The sequence below is a fragment of the Rhinatrema bivittatum genome, chromosome 5 (genome assembly GCF_901001135.1).
Source record: "Rhinatrema bivittatum chromosome 5, aRhiBiv1.1, whole genome shotgun sequence".
Lineage (NCBI taxonomy): Eukaryota > Metazoa > Chordata > Amphibia > Gymnophiona > Rhinatrematidae > Rhinatrema > Rhinatrema bivittatum.
Window position 1 is genome coordinate 341,674,366 of NC_042619.1, and position 20,570 is coordinate 341,694,935.

The 20,570-nt window shown below is 43.8% G+C and overlaps 1 protein-coding gene across 1 annotated transcript in view; it reads right to left on the reverse strand.

Annotated features, from left to right (window-relative positions):
* The window catches only part of LOC115092958 (E3 ubiquitin-protein ligase HERC2-like), a 2,733,734-nt gene that overhangs the window by 2,510,723 nt on the left and 202,441 nt on the right, over positions 1–20,570 (reverse strand). The window contains 2 exon segments of the mRNA XM_029604466.1: positions 12,020–12,193; positions 14,543–14,714. Coding sequence (XP_029460326.1) covers positions 12,020–12,193; positions 14,543–14,714 — 346 coding nt within the window.

Consider the following 20,570-nt stretch of genomic DNA (forward strand, 5'->3'; position numbering starts at 1 on the left):
CTTGAGAGGTGATGATTGATCGTTTGCAGGTGAGAGTTCCATAACCTAAGTGTTGATTCGAGTGAATTGGATATTGGGATTAAAATTTGAACATCGTCTGCATATATATAGAACTTAAGTTTCAGATTTGTGAGTAAATTGCAGAGAGGGAGTATGTAAATGTTAAACAGGGTAGGCGATAAGGAGGAGCCCTGGGGGACTCCGAATGGGGCGTTAGTGTGAGAGGATTCCTTGTTCTTGATTTTAACCTTATAGCCTCTATTGCTAAGGAAGGAGTCGAACCAACTAAGGGCTGATCCTGCAATTCCTATGTCTGATAGCCGGTTTAGAAGGGTATTATGGTTTACAGTATCGAAAGCTGCAGAGATGTCGAGGAGAGCTAAGAGGAATGACTGTCCTTTATCAAAGCCAATGTAAACATGATCAAGGAGTGAGATGAGGAGGGTTTTGGTATTGTGTTCTTTTCGGAAACCGTATTGTGACGGGTGTAGAATATTATGGTCTTCTAGGTAATATGAAAGTTGCTTATTTACAATTTTCTCCATGATCTTAGCTACAAACGGGAGATTTGATATAGGGCGATAGTTGTTGAGGTCGTCCGGATCCAGGTTCGGTTTTTTGAGTATGGGTTTGAGTGTGGCCATTTTGAGAGCATCCAGGTATATTCCTTGTGAGAGGGAACAATTGATAATATCAGCTAGATATTTGGAGATGTACTCTGGTAAGAGAATCAGAGATTTGGAGGGTATTTGGTCTAGAGGGTGGGTCGAAGGTTTCATTCTTATCATCAGGGTTTCCACCTCTAAGGTGTGAGTAGGATCGAAGGAATCCAAGCTTGTGTCTGTGTTCAGTAGGTGGAGGGTATTCGGAGGCAGTAAGTTTGGGCTGGTTGGTAATCTAGCCAGGGTGTTGGAAATTTTGTTCTGAAAGAATACGGCGAGATCGTTGGCCTTCGCTTGGGCTGTGTCGTCTGGAATAGTAGGGGTAGCAGTTTTGGCGAGTTCCGATACATACGAAAAAAGAGCCTTCGCATCAAACATCATATCGTGGATACGGTGGCTATATCATACCTTTTTTTCTCATAAATTAATTTCACCAGCATGTTTTGCAGAACTTGCAATCTTTTTAATATTAATGACCAGCTAAGTTATAAACCGTTAGAATAATCTATTCTAGTAAGGATTAAAGAGTGCACCACACCAATAAACATAAATCAGATATCTCTAAACCAAATCTCAAAAGCCAAATGTATCTTAAGTAATAAAAAAGTGTGCAGATTACTGCTGTCACTTGAGCTGTCAGCTTGCCATCCTGGAATTGATAATAGACAAGCAGTTATTTTCTCTTTTATCTTAGTCCCAGCCCTCTGTGGGACAGGATTCATACCTTTCATTCTTTCTATTAATCCACATTGCTTCTGATTCAGTTGGGTTAACTTTTAATCTTTGCTTATGGAGCCAGAGAGCAGCAGCATCTAAACATTGTTAAAATGAGCCAACACCTCTATTTTCTCATGTAAGTATCCTTTAACCTGGATATAGTCAGTATATAGGGTTGCCAACTTTTCCACATATCACGACTGGACACTTGAGACCCAACAGCGATATTTCTTCCCTCCCCCTCCTTTTGCATTTTTTTCATATCATGCAACTTGCAGCCCATGTGGTATTAGGCCTATTGTAAACTGAAGATGTGGAGTAAATACCACACACATGCAAATGAATATCAAAAATAGGAGGATGTTTGGCATTAAAGTATAACCATTCAATAAATATAACTTCAACTTTATTAATTTTAAGACAGCAGGAACAACACTTTTTTTTTTTTTTTTTACAATATACAATTATTGAAGTGAAAGCACTTCAATAATTGTATATTGTTTTAACCCTCTCCCTGTTAATGTTAATATTGTAAAGCTGGTTGCTAAGTTATGTTATATTGTGAACCGAGGTGATGTTTTTTTCAAACGTGCCTCGGTATATAAGAAACCTCAAATAAATAAATAAAATAAATATTATTGTTCTTCAATTGCTGTATATTATTCTCTTAATTCAATAATGGCCTTAGCCCTCAGAAATTTATGAGCAAACAATTCCCATACCAAAGCAGGACTAACTGCCAGCAATCAAACAGTAACAACCCTACCTATGAAAAAGCAACATTGCACATATTGAACCAGGCCCTAAGACAGCAATACAATTCCTAAAAGAAAACAGACCAAGCCAAGCTTCTTTTCTGGTGTAGGGATCTAAAAACTATCTAGAAAGTAAATAAACTGAATTACATGCTAGCAGAATAAATATTTCATCTTGATCACACATGCAGAACACAGCCAGACCTTCACTAAATACAGAGATCATAAAGTATAAATAGAAAGTGTGCTGACAAAAAATGAACTAGATATTACTTAAAAGCTCAACTCTGTATGCAGTGCAATAATGGAAAAGCAGAAACATCACCGTTCCTCATAAAACATCAAACCATAAAATCAAGAAAAATAAAACATAAAAGAAAAATCATAAATAAAAAGAATATTTCAAAACAGCTGACAAATAGAACATCCAATAATTAAAAGCTCATTTCTTAAAAATTCCTAAACACAGACAACATACTTCAAAACAGGATTCATATCAATTAACACCCAATAGTTAAAACTAATAATGATTAAAAACATCTTCCACTCCCCATACCTGGGAACCTTTTTTTTTTTTTTTTTTTTTTTACAGTCATCCTGAGAATGAAATCCACTTTGAAGTTGCTGAAAGAGGGAAAGCAAATGTTGCTTACCTGTAACAGGTGTTCTCACAGGACAGCAGGATGTTAGTCCTCATATATGGGTGATATCAAAGGATGGAGCTCTGTACAGAAAACTTTTCTGTCAAAGTTTCTATAAAGCTTTGACTGACACTGGCACACTGAGAGCACTGAGCATGCTCAGCCTGCAATTATCCCTGTGAACCCACAGGTGTCTCCCTCAGTCTCATCTTATAGCTAAAAGCGCAAGCAAAAGTAAAATAAAAGTAAAAATGTATACGGACCCAACTCCGAGGGGTGGCGGGTGGGTTTCGTAAGGACTAACATCCTGCTGTCCTGTGAGAACACCTGTTACAGGTAAGCAACATTTGCTTTCTCACAGGACAAGCATGATGGTAGTCCTCACATATGGGTGAGTACCAAGCTGAGGATGCCCGAGAATGCACCAAATGCACCCCTGACGCGCAAAAGGCGCAATGATGGGGGAGGAATTGGGAACGGAGGGCATACTGAAACCCTTAACGGGTTGGTGGAAGGATGTTGGATAGTTAAACCGAAAAGATTAGGAGTAGACGGACTGGCCAAACATGGAGCATGCCGGCTAGTCGTATCTAAGCAATAATGGCTGCGAAGGCATGGAGAGAGCTCCAAGTTGCAGCCTGATAAATATGTACAAGCAGCACCGGCTGAAGGTAAGGTATTTAGGCTGGGATGGACACAACAGAGTGTGGTTACACACAGTGTTATAGTAAAAAGCCTGCTTGTTGGTAGAAAAGAGATACAGGCCGTCCATTAGGAGGAATAGGTCTGTTTGCCCACTGGAACTCGCAGCTTGTCTCTTGTCACAGAAGGAAAGAGTTAGGTGGAATTCCCATGGAGTGTAGTGCGATGTAGATAGAATGCAAGTGCACTATTACAGTCCAAGGAGTGGAAAAACCCTCTCGCTTTGGTGAGAGAGAGGTGTTGGAAAAATGGGCAGAGTATATTCCGAGTAAGGTGAGATGCAACGTCTACCTTAAGAAGGATATGAAGTTGAATACGTAAAACCACTCGGTCACGGAGGATCGCAGGGTCGGATGAATATGTAACAAGCTGTGTAACTCACTGACCCTGTTGGCAGAAGTGATGTTTATGAGGGAAAGAATTTCCCATGCCAAACTGTGAAACTGTGAAAAGAATTTCCCATGCCAAACAGATCTCTCAAACTAGAGATTTAGGAATTATACTAGACAATCATCTGAATCTAAAGAAATCAATTAATAATATCACCAAGGACTGTTTCTATAAGCTTCAAGCTTTAAAAAGAATCAAACCCCTTTTCCACTTCCAGGACTTTAGAACCATCCTTCAATCCACGTTATTTTCGAAAACAGACTACTGCAATGCCTTACTCCTGGGACTCCCCATTTCAGCCACAAAACCTATACAAATGCTCCAGAACGCAGCAGCTAGAATCCTAACCAATACCAACCGCCGTGCTCACATTACCCCAATCCTTCGAAACCTGCATTGGCTGCCAATAAAATATAGAATTCTATATAAAGTTCTCACGATAATCCACAAATCTATTCACCAACAGCTCACACTAGACCTTCAGAACCCTCTCAAACACCACTCGTCCGAAAGACCCATCAGAGAAGCCTATAAAGGGACCCTTCAAGTCCCACCTTCAAAATACACCAGTCTAAAAACCACCAAAGAACGTTCCTTCTCCACAGCAGGCCCTGTCCTCTGGAACAGACTTCCGACTGACCTAAGACTGGAACCTTGCCTTCATACCTTTCGAAGACAACTGAAGACGTGGCTTTTCCTCCAAGCCTTCCCCTAGTCAAAATGACACTTCGGACTCAGCTTAAGGAATGAGATAATTTCTTATCTCATAACCAGTTATATATTATTTATTTGTTGCTAATTTCCACTCTACCTTTCTTCCTGGCTACTTTAGCCCCCAAGTTCTATGCCCTTGTTTTATGTAACTTTGCTTGATTCAGCCTTCTTGTTTTTTTCCCCTAAGTTCCATGTAAACCGGCCTGATGTGAATTCTATTCGTGAAGTCCGGTATAGAAATATATATTAAATAAATAAAATAAATAAATAAATGAGAGGAGTGGAAAGGCTCGAACGGAGAACGTATGAGAAGCATGAGATATAGGTTCCATTCCGTGACTAGTGAAAATAGAGGCGACTAGGGGGCACTCCATGAAGTTAGCATGTGGCACATTTAAAACTAATCGGAGAAAGTTCTTTTTCACTCAACGCACAATTGGAATTTGTTGCCAGATGATGTGGTTAGTGCAGTTAGTATAGCTGTGTTTAAAAAAGGATTGGATAAGTTGACTTAGAAAATAGACACTGCTATTACTAGCAACGGTAACATGGAATAGACTTAGTTTTTAGGTACTTGCCAGGTTCTTATGGCCTGGATTGGCCACTGTTGGAAACAGGATGCTGGGCTTGATGGACCCTTGGTCTGACCCAGTATGGCATGTTCTTATGTTCTTAAGCTGACTCAGAAGGGATTTACCGTTAATCGGGTATCCCACTCCCAAACGATACACCAATTGGAACAGAGATGTACCTATGTGGACGATGTCTGGGGAGCAGAATCCGAGGGAACAAGGGAAAAGAGTGGTGTAGAAAAAAGAAAAAGGGTAAAACCCTTTTGTATGCGTCACGTGGTAAATCATGCCATTTTGAATGGTAGGATTTATGTGTGGAAGGTTTTGTGACGCTACCAGTACCTGAGAAGATCAGTGAGTCTACGATTTGAGACTGACATGTGAGAAGGTGAATTGGCTAATGGTGTGATAGATTGAGAAGTATGGGAAGCATACTGGTCTCGGCCAGGACGTGGATCTGAGGAACAGTGAACCCCGTCCCGGTTCAGCTTTAGAAGAGTGCTGGCTATGAGAGGCAGCAGAAGAGACACATTTAAGAGGCCCTTGATGGAAGAAAGGCATCTTTGGGAACGCACTGGAAACATGTGTTGGGAGTAGAATCTGTGCACCGTATGGTTCGATTCGGACGCAGAGGGCAAGTTTGGTTGACCTCAGCGCTAGAAGATGTTTCTCGCTACACATGTAGTTCAAGACCATTTGAGAGGATGGAAACCTATATGGAGAAGGTCTGCTAGTGCGTTCGGTAAGTCTCAGATAAGTGGCCCAAGGATGCATGGAGTGAGCAAGGGCCAAGGGTAGAGCTGCGCAGCTTCCTTGCAGAGCAGCTAAGAGGTTGTGCATGCTTGTGTGTTGGAAAGCACATTGTCCCTATGCTGTCTGTCTGTATGCACAAAGATTTGTTGCAGAGGCAGTATTGGAAGGCATAAGGGTATAACTCATGGCTACAAGCTCCAGGAAGTTCAAGGGAAACTGTGCCTGGAGCGGAATAGACGCATATTGGGTTGAGAAGATTTTAGGTCAAACTTTACAACCCTGAGTAAATGCGAGCATGAGCAGGATCAGACTAGGTTTTGGTTCTAGATCTGCAATATGGATGAGGGACGAAAGCGGTTGAACAGCTTAGACCCACTGATAATAGAATTTCACTGAATCTAACCCATAGGAGTTTTGGATCTATGAGGAAAGTGCATAGTGAAAAATCCCCATGGCCCAACAATGAAGAATTGAGGGGCTGAGGTTATGGAATATGCGCACAGGGACATGTAGGAATTTATTAGAATGTCTGCGTGGTTGCTGGACAGGAAGGTCATTGTGACTGTGGTGTCCAGAAGTGTTGTATAAGGGATTTATGGCAGTGTCAGTAATCCCAGGCAGTAATTTTATAGTGAGTCATGAAGAAGTTAGAGCTCCTTGCGTGGACTGACTGTGGTTATGCAGCCGTCCATGCAAGGAAAAGTGTGAATGATGCTGTACTCCACAGAGAAACAACAGTCACTGATACCCTGTTTCCCCGAAAATAAGACATCCCCCGAAAATAAGACCTAGTAGAGGTTTTGCTGAATTGCTAAATATAAGACCTCCCCCGAAAGTAAGACCTAGCAAAGTTTTTATTTGGGAGCATGCCCGTCGCACAGAACACCAGAGCATGCAGCTGTGATTTTTTTACCCTGCAGGATTCACAGTTAGTTGTCATCACAAACCAGCATAACCAGACAACTATTCAGAATATAATAAATGTTCATTTTTTGGTTCAACAATATATGTGAATTCTTCTTCATGGAAAAATAAAACATCCCCTGAAAATAAGGCCTAGTGCATCTTTGGTAGCAAAAATTAATATAAGACACTGTCTTATTTTCGGGGAAACACGGTAGTGATTCAATGAAACATCCCAGTTGCCGAAGCTGGTGCAACCGGCAGAGCTTGGGATTGTAATATTGTTGACTCACCATGAAGCAGATAGAAAGATTAGAAGTAATGTACTTACTGCGATATGGAAGCATGGTGACGAGAAATACAATTTTACCTGTGCCTTTTGAAGAAAGTTGGTATTTTTGAGGTCCAGGGTGGGCAGAGAATAACTAATTTCTGTTTAAAGAAAGAATAGTGTAATTAAAACTCCCCAACCTCCCTCCCTCCCGCGCTTTGTAGCGTCTGGGGGAGTGTACCGGGAACCTTGGTACAAAGTGGGGTGGCCGCTCTGATATCCGCCAAGTTGGAAGATCAGGAAGTGTCCAACTGGCGGGGCTGATGTAATCTGGATATTGCTTAAGCTCCCACGGGAACGTGAGCAGTAATGTCTTACCCGCATTTCTGTGTGCTATACAAGGAAACATCGAGACCTGTCGTCAGGCTTCGAGGTGGACTTGCACCTGAGGTAGTATTTGCTGGATCTCGTGTTTAGCAGATCAGCGAATGCATCTGGAACCTTGGCTCTGAATTAGGAACCAGAAGCCAGAGCATTAATCAGTACAGAGTCCCGTTGCTGAAAGCGGGAGGATGTCCTGATGCAATCCCAAAGAAATGATAGAGAGGTTCTCTTGGTATTGTAGCTGACATAGCTGGCAATAGCGATATGTGACACTAATACGGCTCTTGGAAGGTGGATGACCTAGAACTTTTCGAACCATGTTGTCCGAATTAGAGAACACATCTCAATGGGAATGCCGCAGAAGCAGGTTCTTACCATCCGACGTGGATCGCCGAATGACGAGCCGGTGAAGATTGCTGGCTCCATGGATTTCAGGAGTCATCGAGGGATAGCCTGTGGATGTAATGTCCATCTCAACTCTGATGCCTGGTATGGTGGCGCAGGTATAGAGGAGACAGGCTGGGCGTGGCTGGTGCTATCTCGGTAATTTGTGGAGGGCCACAATCCCACACCGATGTCTGTGGGGCAAGCCTCGGGAACAGGGGAGCCAATTAATAGCTCATGAACCCAGCCCTCGTCGCAGCGGCTTGATATCTCATGATGCCAGTGCAGAATTCTTCGGAACTCGTTCCGGTGTTTCTGGAGCACCAAGGACTGCCAGCACTGTGCGGAACAGTGGCGATGGCAGTGGTGATGTTGCTCAGCCCGGGCATTCTCCAGCACCGAGAAGAATAGCACCGATGTGCTGGATGGCATCTGTGGTGGACGGTCACCGTGTCAGTGACACTGAGTGCCATGGTGCTCGGCCCGGTCTTTCCCCAGCGCTGAGGTGGATGCCCTCGCTGTCTTGGATGGCGAATGAAGACTGACTGTCAGCATGCCTGCACTGCTCCTGGCACTATGTAGTGTCTTAGGCTAATATGGGGCTTTAATAAGAACCCAAAGCATGGAGCACTGTGTTTAGGCGAAGGCATTACGTGGAGGTGCTATGTCTGTATTGACAGTGTCGATGGCGGCCGAAGTGGCCTCGAGGGTATTGTCAAAAATATATATGAAAAAATGTCGTTGACCCAGGCAGAGCAACGATGACAGTGATGGAAGCACTGACGGCATCAGCGTAGGCATCTATGGAAACGATGTGGCATCGAATAATCGAAAAAACATCATTGGCATCGGAAAAATGATACCGGCATTGACGGAGTCAATGACCGTATCAATAGGAATGTCAAAGACACCGATGGAAACGATGTGGGCATCAATGTATGGAGGCAGGCGCCGACGGCATCGATGGCTCAGACCTGGGCGTCGATGCCACAGACCTGGGCATCGATGGAAATGGCCCTGGCATCGATGGAAGTGCCCTGGGCAACGGTGGCATTGACCCGGGCATGGATGGCACAACGAGACAAAGGTGTGTGTCGATGGCATCCATCCGGGCAATGATGGCACCAATGAAACCCAAGGAAAAATCAGTGCCATGGGTGAAAAACATGGATGGCACTGATAGAAACGATGCAGGGACCAATGGCATCAGTGTACCGCGGGGGAGGGGTACCGATGGCATCTAAGAATCCAGGACGGTCTGAAGGGGGTACCGACGGTAGCGATGGGGCATCGACTGCGCGAGGGTACCGAAGAAATCGAAGGACCTGAAATCTACAGGGACCCTGGCAGCAACGGAAACCGTGGAAGTCCCTGTCCCACTAGTGCTAATAACAGGCAGAGTGTCACAGAGAGACACTCGCAGGCTGTGTGTGGCTAACTGAAAACATAGGGAGAGGGAAGGCTGCAGTCAGTTGGCAGGCCAGTGAGGTGGCAGGAACCGACCAAAAAACAGGGCATAGTACTCACCGAGCGTCGAATAAAAGTACGCGAAGGGAGACCTGTGCAGGAAAAAAGTGTTTGTGAAGTAAAAGTTTAAGTGTTTCCGTATGGAAAAAGTGTTAGAATTTCTCACAGAGCTCCTAACCGCTATGCTTACTGCAGAGCGGAAAAAAAGAAGACTGAGGGAAACACTTGGGGTTCACAGGGATAATTGCAGGCTGAGCATGCTCAGTGCACTCAGTGTGCCAGTGTCAGTCAAAGTTTTATAGAAAAGTGTGCCAGTGTCAGTCAAAGTTTTATAGAAAAGTTTTCCATACAAGGCTCCATCCTGTGATGTCACCCATATGTGAGGACTACCATCCTGCTTGTTCTGTGAGAAAATAAAATCAAATAAGTTATCGTGCACAGACTTTCTCTTTTCTCTCTCACCTGCACTCTAACACACATGATCACTCACACACAGGTTAAATCAAAGCTGGATTAAGAAGCGGGAATGCTCTCACACACACACACACACTGACCTTCATACACTCTCATTCACATGCTTGCTGACACACATACAGACACACAGGCTCTCACTCTCACATGCTCTCTCTCATACATACATTCACACTGTCTCTCTTGCACATGCTGACTCACACACACAGGCTCTCTGCCTCCTACATGCCGTCTTGCTCAAGCACAGGCTCTCACTGACACATGCTGTCTCTCTCACACGCACAGATGTTCTCACATGCTGTGTTCTCCAAACATTCAGGCTCTCTCTCCCACACACAGTCTCTCAACTCACTCTCACACACAGACACATAATACACACACAATCTCTCAACTCACTCTCACACACACACACACACACACTACAGGCCCTCAGCCTCTCTCTTGCCTCTGGGCCTCCTCTTCACGGATCGCTGCAGGATGGGCTCTACAGCGGCCCTGATCTTCTTAGCCCGCCACAACGTGGGATCCTCGGCGGCCCTGCTGCCAGACCTCCTCCTCTTCTCAGGCTGCCGCGACGTGGGATCCGCAGCGGCCTGTAAGCGCTGCTCCTCTTCTGTACGTGGCCAATGCTCTTCATCCTTCCTGCCCACGCTGCTGCAGCAACGTTTTTCTTCCGGGGCCACGCAGGCAGGAAGGAGGAGGGCACCTGCAGGTTTGGACGTGACCTTTTTCTTCGGGCCGTGGTGAGATGAGCTCTACCATGGCCCGGCGAATCTTCCCGCCTTGTGTGTCCGTCCACCCACAGCCACATGGGCCTCCATGTCGGCCATCAGCACTCCATGGCCCTGCACCCAGGGGCATTACCCCCCTCCCTCCGTACGATACTGGCAGGTGCACAGAGCAGCGATAACAGAAGCAGCGGAGTCTGGACGAGAAGCATGCAGTCATGCAAACATACTACTTTATTTCCACCTCTTTGGTAGGTTCAGTAGGCCCTATTTAAGCCCCTAGCCAACTGATTGGTTCTTAAGATGCCCAGCCCTCCCTTACTTGACCGGGATTTACAGTGTCCGATTACCCATTGTAACCGGACACTGTACAGCAAGCTTTAAAACCGGGCTGTCCAGTTCAAAACCATGTCAGTTTACATACTGTATATTTCCTTTCTTGAATCATGGTTGTGAGATACAGTGGGAGGTGCCTTAAAGCCCACGTTTGTTCCTCTCTATCCATCTGGCTACACCACCTGCAGTAAAGTCCTGACAAGAAAGGAGGACCTGTCCATCATTCTGAGGAAATGGATGATTTCCCCCAGAAAATTAAGAATAAAAAGAAGCTATCCTCAGCTCTTACCAGGTTTCCAATTCTACATCCACCAGGGATGTAAAAAACAATTGGCAGTGATTAATGATGAAAGAAATACCTAAGAATGGGCAAACTGGCATTGGCAAAGGAGCCAGTGGTTCTCAGCCAGTACACAATGCAAAATGGGCTCTACAGGTTTGGACCTCTTCTGAAGGAGCCCAGAGAAGCATCCAATGCCAAGAAGCCAAAAGCCTGCACTGCAGGCGAAAATAAAGATGGCCGTGTCAGTATGAACTAAGCTAAGTGCTCTCCTGCACAGACTATAATGCAAGGAGAGGAAACGTGTGCTACTTGGTCATCTGTATGCTTAGTAACACTAGAAAACAACTGAGACCGCTGAGTGGTTCGGCTATTTAGCTGGATAAACATATCCAGCTAACTAGAAAGGTATATTCAGTGCTGCAATCACACCGCTGAACATACCCTAGCTATCTTAAAGTTAACCACATATGTTTCAGTTATCAGTCTAACCGGCTTTTATTTTTAAAAATATGCTCCAAGGTAATAAAAGGATAACCATGCTTCTCCCTCAGCAGACTAGCACTCCAACTGGTGCTGAAGAGAAGTAATGAGAGAGAAGGAGGCAGCAAAGAGCCAAAAAACTATTCTAAAGTGATTTCAACCAAGACTGACATTTCTCTATGCTAACTTGCCTCAACTCATTTTTCAAGCTCTCTTCTTCAAGAGCTCTTATTTGGAAATGGTTGTTTGACAGAAATTTAAACTTGAAGCTATACAGTGTACATTGAACTACTGTATATAAAACCAATTTGGTCTAAATGCCCAACCCCAATTTTTGTTATTTTGTAGTAATCTACACTTTAGTGGTGAACATTTTAAATAAACACATAAAACAATATTTGAGTACCTTGTGAGTTGTAGGAGAGCTGCATTGTGGAGGCATACAGGGTGTGGCCAGACGGTCTAAATGAGCCATAATCACTACAGCAGTTTGTCTAAGATCAATGGCTAACTCATTGTCCTGTGGCAAGGTAAGATATCTCAAAAAACTCTCATTAGGGCTCAAAGGAAAGGAGAGTATCTAAGATTTAAAAAAACATAAGCATTATTAAAACTCACAATTTGAACAGAATAATGCACATTCAAAAACAGTCTACTTGATTTCCAAAGTACAGATATATACAACAAAATATGACAAGAAACAATACATCATAGCTGCATATTTTATTCTAAATAAATATCAGTAGTAAGGTTTGTTTTTTTATATCTTCACATTGCACAGGAAACTCTAGCCTATTCCTGGGCCATAAAGCCATATTGTTCTCTGTCATCTACAAATGTTCATAGGTACTGCATAGTAACAACTAGTATTACTGGTCATAATGCAATAAAACTGCTAATACACTACTCCTATCTAAGCTTCATATTTCTTTTATTTTACAATTGCTTCTAAACAGACCCATGAAAGTGGTAGTGAGGGATTGGAGTCAAAAGTACAGGGGTACCCTGAAATTTGAAGAATGTTTAACTCTTGCTGAAACCAGCAGCTTTAAGCATAAAAAAATTCTAACATACATAAGAACACAAAAAGTGCAATGCTGGGTCAGACCAAAAGTAGATCGAACCCAGTGACTGATCCCGGTCATCGGAAAGTATCTGGCAGATTCCAAGGATTCCCAGGATAAGCTGTGGTTTTTCCCAAATCCACCTGGATAATAATTGTTTATGTACTTTCCCTCCAGGAACTTGTACAAACCTTTTTTAAATTCACCTATACTAGATGTCTTTACCACATCCCTCCAGCAACAAATTCCACAGCTAAATTAACTACTGAGTGAAAAGATGCTCTCTCTAATTTGTTTTAAACCTGCTACTTGCTTGTTTCATGGAGTGTTCCCTAGTCCTAGTAACAGACTTATGGCACAGCATTCTTTCTTTTTTAATAAGATTTTTTTAATGCTAGCAAACTATCTAGCTATATACCAGTTTATGTATTTATTTTTAAATCTATTTTTAATTTGTTTTTGTTTTTTATCTTTTTGTAAACCGTTTTGATAAAATTTTATTTTTAAAAGCGGTATATAAATACTTTGAAATAAATACTCCCACATTATCAACCATTGGTTCTCAATGGAGTTGTTCGGTTACAGCATCTTTGGGGCATGCAGAAATTTCTCACTTTTCAGGAGCTTCAAGAGAAATTTCACTTAAGTGGAAGGACATTTTCTTGTATCTGCAACTCCGACATTTTGTGACGGTGGAGAATATAGGTGCCGAGCTTAAAAAAGGCAAGATGGTGCTACAGCATTGGTGTAACAAGGAGATAGCATGGCAGGTATTATCTCTAATCTTTTTGGGATCCTTGGTAATGCACAGCGGTTCAAGGCCCCATATGAGACGGCATGGGAACGAGATTTGGGTAAACAAATTATCTCGGACAATTGGGACCTGATATTTCAGAACACCAAAAGCAGCTCGGTTTCCGCCCTTTTGACGGAAAATGGTTACAAGGTATTAATGAGATGGTATTTAACGCCTGTCAGAATCCAGAAGATTACACCATCAGCAAGCGCCACTTGCTGGAAAAAGTGTGGGGGGACAGGAACTTATTTTCATATGTGGTGGAGCTGCATTAAACTGGGACTGTTCTGGAAAGAACTCAAGTCATTTGATAAATGCCATTGCCGGACTGGTGGTGCCCCTTGCTCCTGAGCATTTCTTGCTCAGCTTACCTCCTGATGTTCCTCATATACAATGGTTACTTGTTCACCAAATCATACTTGCGGCTCGATGTGAGCTAGCTTTGTTCTGGAAACAGTCTGACCTCCCTACTATGGCTGATGTGGAAACTCATCTCGAACGAAATTACTCCTTATATAAATTAACTGCGGTTAAAAACCATTACTTGCCTAAATTCTACAGGATCTGGGATCCTTATATAGCATGGAAGAATAAGCAGTAATAGCGATAATATGGATTTCTAGAGTTACTTATTGGAGTGTACACGGTTTGCCTATGTGCTTTGGATTTTGAAACATACTGTACTGTATTCTAGGTCTTCGACAGTTGACTGAAATATTCTCAGTCGGGAGGGTGGGGGGTATGTTTATCTTGAGGAACAAAAATTGTTTTTTGTCCAGTGTACACAATTGTTTTGTACTATTTTCTTGTGATGGCAAATAAAAATTATAAATTAAAAAAAAAAAACTAAATGCCTACTTCCTTTTGCTGCCGACCTGCAAAAACTAAGTTATATAACTAGAGGCTCTGATTAGGCTACGATTTTATGTGGAGATTGATATAAAATATGGTTAGGAATTACATAAAAACAAAATCTGTCAATGGTCAATCTAATGCTATGACACTTTGCATAAAAATGACCATGACTATCAGACTGAACATATTGCTCACCTTCCAATAACTGACATACCTGGATCTCTGCCTCTAGATTAAGAAAATCTTTATTGCAGTGTATGCTTTGAAACCTCTGTAGTAAAGGCAGAAGTGGTGCACTAGTTCCTTGTGTTAATCTTTCATTATCAGTTTCCCTTGTTCCACTGTCCCAAAGTTGAAGCAGTAGCATAACAGCAGACAATATGCGACTGGAAAAAAAAAAGAATTTCATATCACTGAATTGAGCACTGTTGCATGAATGATTTCAGTAAATTATGAAGAAAAGAGAGACTGGAAGGAAGATGAAGAAGGCCTTACTCTTCTACAGTAAAAATCAATACTGGTGAACCATGTTTGTACATATTATAAGCATCAGTAGCCATTTTCTGGTGTTATGTTGCGTCACCGAAATAGCACCAGTAGCAGATAAAAACATACCAGAAAACATGGATTAAAAATCACTTAGGTTTGTACATATTTATTGAAAAGACCAACACTCACATCAATTATTCAATTTCACTATGGATTTTTATGTGGCAGATATCAAAATCAATTTAATTTTCAAGAAAACAGTTTTACAATTATAAACCAGCAACTCCTACATGAACAAAACATTTTTAAAGACTCCAATCTGTGTAATACTGGATTATTAGCAACTATGTACAAGCTGATCATTTTATTTGTTTTAGAATTTGTAAGAAGATATTTGACAGTTGAAACACTCATCCTCAGGGACTTTGATACTAACAGGTTAAGGGAGATCTGAGCTCTTTTTCCAAGGGCGCACTGAAAGCCTTGCATGTATCCCAAAAAAACCAGAGCTGATCTCGCTGGTGCTCAGACCTGCTGCAGAAAAGAGCTCACTGTGCACATCAGTAATAGGGTTCTTTCAAATGGAAAAAATGCATTCTCCTCGACCAAGTCTATCCATGCACTTTTGAGACAGGGTCAGGTTGGACCTGGGGAATTTGACTAGGAACTTCAATGACTGGATAAGTCGAATGTTTGCACCTAGGTCTCTAGAACGCCTGTCGAAGATAGACTCATCACAACCAATTGTCTGCAGACACAGATGTGCATCTACTACTGCTAGGCACTGTTAACACTCTTGGGACTACCAAGAAGACAAAAGAAAGCACCTTGTACAGGTAGTAACCATCCTTCCCCACAAAACTGAGGGACTTTCAGTGGGAGGAGTGAATTGTAATGTGTGTATCAAATTCCCTGGTTGAATGAAAGAAAGAAACATGGAGGGAGTTCATCTTGAGCCTCAGCCTCTCCTGAACTAAGTTTGTTGATCTCTCACATGTCCAATAGAGATGTGCAGAAGAGACGGATTCAGATTCGTTATTTGTATTTGTCAGGTCCCAAATACATTGCATTCGTTCAAGGGGGGGACCCGATCCGTTAATAAGTTTTATTCGTTTTCCAATTCCCATTAAAGTCAATGGGGGGAAGTATTTGCAGCCTATTTTTGGTTGCAGAACTGGGGTTTTCTTATCAATTCTGATGAAATGTGGGGAGCAATCATCAGAACAAGAAAAGAGCTCCAAGGTACTTAGACTGTGGCAAAGTGGCACCAAAGTGGCATGAATAGCTTAAGGCACTGTAAAGGGGGAAAGAGGTACCAGAAATGGCAAGAGTGCTTTAACAGAGGCACAAAGCAGTAGCGAGAGTGTAAAAAACACACCACAGCTTCAAAAGAGAGCATCGATAACAGATGCATGAACCCTCAAAGGCAGCACGACAGGCAAAGTGGCAAGACAAGTGGCATCAATATCCTACAGCACAATGAAGGGGGAACATAGCAAGCAGAAAGACTAGCACCAACATACTGAAGAACCATGATAGTAGCAAGAACACCACAAGGAGTTGAGTGAGTCATCTGGTGTATGGCAGCAAGGCAGAGTGGCAGAAAGCTGATAGGGGCAAGACAGGCTGACAGAGCGGAGGTAGTCTGGTCCCTGTGGTTTTGATAGGGGAAAGACAGGCTGGCAGAGCTGAGGTAGTCAGGTCCCTGTGGTTTTGATAGGGGCAAGACAGGCTGGCCCCAGGGAGAGTTTCCTTTCCTTTGAGCAGGAAAGGGCTCCCTAGAAGGGGTTCACCCCTAGAGTGGGGTGTTTCCATTGGTGTCTAGTGAGCTCTCGCTGGTCTTTTAAAATCTGGTGGCCATACAAACGAAAATATTCACAGCAGAGGCGGAGGAGGTTTCCATGTGAACAGCGGTTCAACATGGGTCAGTGGTTGTTAAGAGATAGGCTGGCTACACCCGGGGAGAGTTCCCTTTCCTTTGAGCAAGAAAGGGCTCCCCGCAATGGGTTGGCCCCTAGAGTAGAGCACGGGCTTTCAAAGTGTGGCGATGTGGAGGAGGTCTCACTGTAAACAGCGGTTTAACATGGGTCGACAGGTACTAAGAGATAGGCTGGCTGGCTACCCCGGGGAGAGTTCCCTTTCCTTTGATCAGGAAAGGGCTCCTAGACGGTCAGGCACAGTGTTAGAGGTCAAACCCTCGTAGAAGCGTAAAGCCTGGATGGACAGGCACAGCATTAGAGGTCAAGCCCTCATAGGGACATAAGGCCTGGACGGATAGGCCCAGCATTCGAGGTCAAACCCTTGTAGAGACGTACAGCCTGGATGGACAGGCAAAGCATTCGAGGATAGAGGTCAATCCCTCGCAGAGACACAAGGCCTGGACGGATAGGCAGGCACAGCATTCGAGGATAGAAGTCAAGCCCTCGTAGGGGCATAAAGCCTGGATGGACAGGCAGGCACCGCATTCGAGGATAAAGGTCAAGCCCTTTTAGGGACATAAGGCTTGGACAGGCATACACAGCATTCGAGGTCAAGCCCTCGTAGGGGCGTAAAGCCTGGTCAGACAGGCACAGCATTAGAGGTAAAACACTTTTAGGGACACAAGGCCTGTATGGTCAGGCACAGCATTCAAGGTCAAACCCTTGTAGAAACGGACAGCCTGGACAGATAGGCACAGCATTAGAAGTCAAGCCCTCATAGAGACGTAAGGCCTGGACGGACAGGCAGGCACAGCATTCGAGGATAGAAGTCAAGCCCTCGTAGGGGCGTAAAGCCTGGATGGACAGGCAGGCACAGCATTCAAGGGTAGAGGTCAAGCCCTTTTAGGGACATAAGGCTTGGACAGGCAGGCACAGCATTCGAGGTCAAGCTCTCGTAGGGGCGTAAAGCCTGGATGGACAGGCAGGCACAGCCTTCGAGGTCAAACCCTTGTAGAGACGTAAAGCCGTGATGGACAGGCACAGGAGAGGATTTCCTTTGTGCAGGTATGTTGTGGTTTGATCTGTCACTTCTTCTTGAACTGGTTCACTGCCAGAAGAAAATGGCATCTTTTTCATTTCTGAAAGATAATTCAACAGAGGATGCTTTTAGAACAATAGAGACTGCCATTTGTGAAGCAAGAACTGAGCTGGAGATTATTTCTGAATACCAAGAAGCTATTAACTGTACTTATGCACTTCAGCACTGAAATTAGAAATACCAGAACAAAACTCAGACAGGCACAGCGTTTTGAGGTCAGGCCCTTTTAGGGAAGTACGGCCTGGACAGTGGACGGACAGGCACAGAGCTTAAGGTCAGGCTCTTGTAGGGACATACGGCCTGGACAGTGGACGGACAGGCACAGCGTTTGAGGTCAGGCCCTTGTAGGGACGTACGGCCTGGACAGTGGACAGACAGGCACAGCGTTTGAGGTCAGGCCCTTGTAGGGACGTACGGCCTGGACAGTGGACGGACAGGCACAGCGTTTCAGGTCAGGCCCTTGTAGGGACGTACGGCCTAGACAGTGGACAGACAGGCACAGCGCTTGAGGTCAGGCCCTTGTAGGGACATACGGCCTGGACAGTGGACAGACAGGCACAGTGTTTTACTCATCTTGCCATTCACAGGGAAAATTTGGAAATCCAAGCAAAGGCAGATTTTCAAAAACACTAGCATTTCCATGAACTCTGGTGCCAGCCTTGAGCGGTGAGGCCATTGGAAATACACGTTCAATGGGCACACTGGTTGGTGAACATGACAGATATCGCTGAGCCACTTTGGCTAGGTGTGGCCAGACAGTGGACTTGTGTGCCCAATTGCCAGCAGATCTGTCTGCATGTCTTCTGTGGGCTCTGAGACATACCGTGTCACTGACAGTTGTGCTGGTGTCTCCTTTACTTGGGTGCCCTCAGAGTCACTCATGCCAGCTACTTTCTCTCTAGCCCGAGCACAAAAGATGAATCTTTATGGGCAACATGCCTATGGCATACTGAAGTGGAGGAAGAGGAGGTACTAGCTGTTGCTGACAGAGTGCTGCTCCTGCTTCGGCTAGCACAACTCTGAAGTGCCTGCTGCTGCCTCCTCTGCTTCACGCCTAATCTGTCTCTGCCTATGGTGCTCCTGTTCACAGACCTTTGCTAACAGCAGGTCCGTCACCAATAGCAGACAATCATACTGTAGGGCGGGTTTCCCTTTTACACGGGAATCACAGACTGTGGCGAGCATGTATATGTGCTCTTCTGTTAAAGGCCTTAATCTCTCTTGCACTTGCTGCTGCAAAATGTCCAGACAATGCAGCACCTCAGCTATCATTCCCTCTTCCTGTTTAAAGGCCTCCAAATTTTCATCCAGGAAATTAACAATAGGGAAAATGTCAGCCAAGGTGGCACTTTTGGAACTCAGCTCCTCCGTGGCATCCTTGAAGGGCTGCTGGATTTTTACCAGCTGAGTCATAACTAACCAATCATGATGCCCTAGGGGATTCTGCACACCTATGTCCATTGAACCAGAAAGTTCATGAAGGAGTGTCTGCAGCTCCACTAACCTCACTATATAATGGACTTATAAATTCACTGTAAAATTCCGGCAACCATCATAAGAACATGCCATACTGGGTCAGACCAAGGGTCCATCAAGCCCAGCATCCTGTTTCCAACAGTGGCCAATCCAGGCCATAAGAACCTGGCAAGTAACAAAAACTAAGTCTAGTCCATGTTACCATTGCTAATGGCAGTGGCTATTCTCTAAGTGAACTTAATAGCAGGTAATGGACTTCTCCTCCAAGAACTTATCCAATCCTTTTTTAAACACAGCTATACTAACTGCACCAACCACATCCTCTGGCAACAAATTCCAGAGTTTAATTGTGCGTTGAGTAAAAAACAACTTTCTCCGATTAGTTTTAAATGTGCCCCATGCTAATTTCATGGAGTGCCCCCTAGTCTTTCTACTATCCGAAAGAGTAAATAACCGATTCACATCTACCAGTTCTAGACCTCTCATGATTTTAAACATCTCTATCATATCCCCCCCCTCAGTCGTCTCTTCTCCAAGCTGAAAAGTCCTAACCTCTTTAGTCTTTCCTCATAGGGGAGTTGTTCCATTCCCCTTATCATTTTGGTAGCCCTTCTCTGTACCTTCTCCATCGCAATTATATCTTTTTTGAGATGCGGTGACCAGAATTGTACACAGTATTCAAGGTGCGGTCTCACCATGGAGCGATACAGAGGCATTATGACATTTTCCTTTTTATTCACCATTCCTTTTCTAATAATTCCCAACATTCTGTTTGCTTTTTTGACTGCCGCAGCACACTGCACCGACGATTTCAATGTGTTATCCACTATGACACCTAGATCTCTTTCTTGGGTTGTAGCACCTAATATGGAACCCAACATTGTGTAATTATTGCATGGGTTATTTTTCCCTATATGCATCACCTTGCACTTATCCACATTAAATTTCATCTGCCATTTGGATGCCCAATTTTCCAGTCTCACAAGGTCTTCCTGCAATTTATCACAATCTGCTTGTGATTTAACTACTCTGAACAATTTTGAGTCATCTGCAAGACTGGAGGATAGCTAATGTAACCCTCATATTTAAAAGGGGCTCCAGGGGCAATCCTGGAAACTACAGACCGGTTAGCTTAACTTCAGTGCCAGGAAAAATAGTGAAAGTGTTCTAAGCATCTAAATCACAGAACATATAGAAAGACATGGTTTAATGGAACCAAGTCAGCATGGCTTTACCCAAGGAAAGTCTTGCCTCACAAA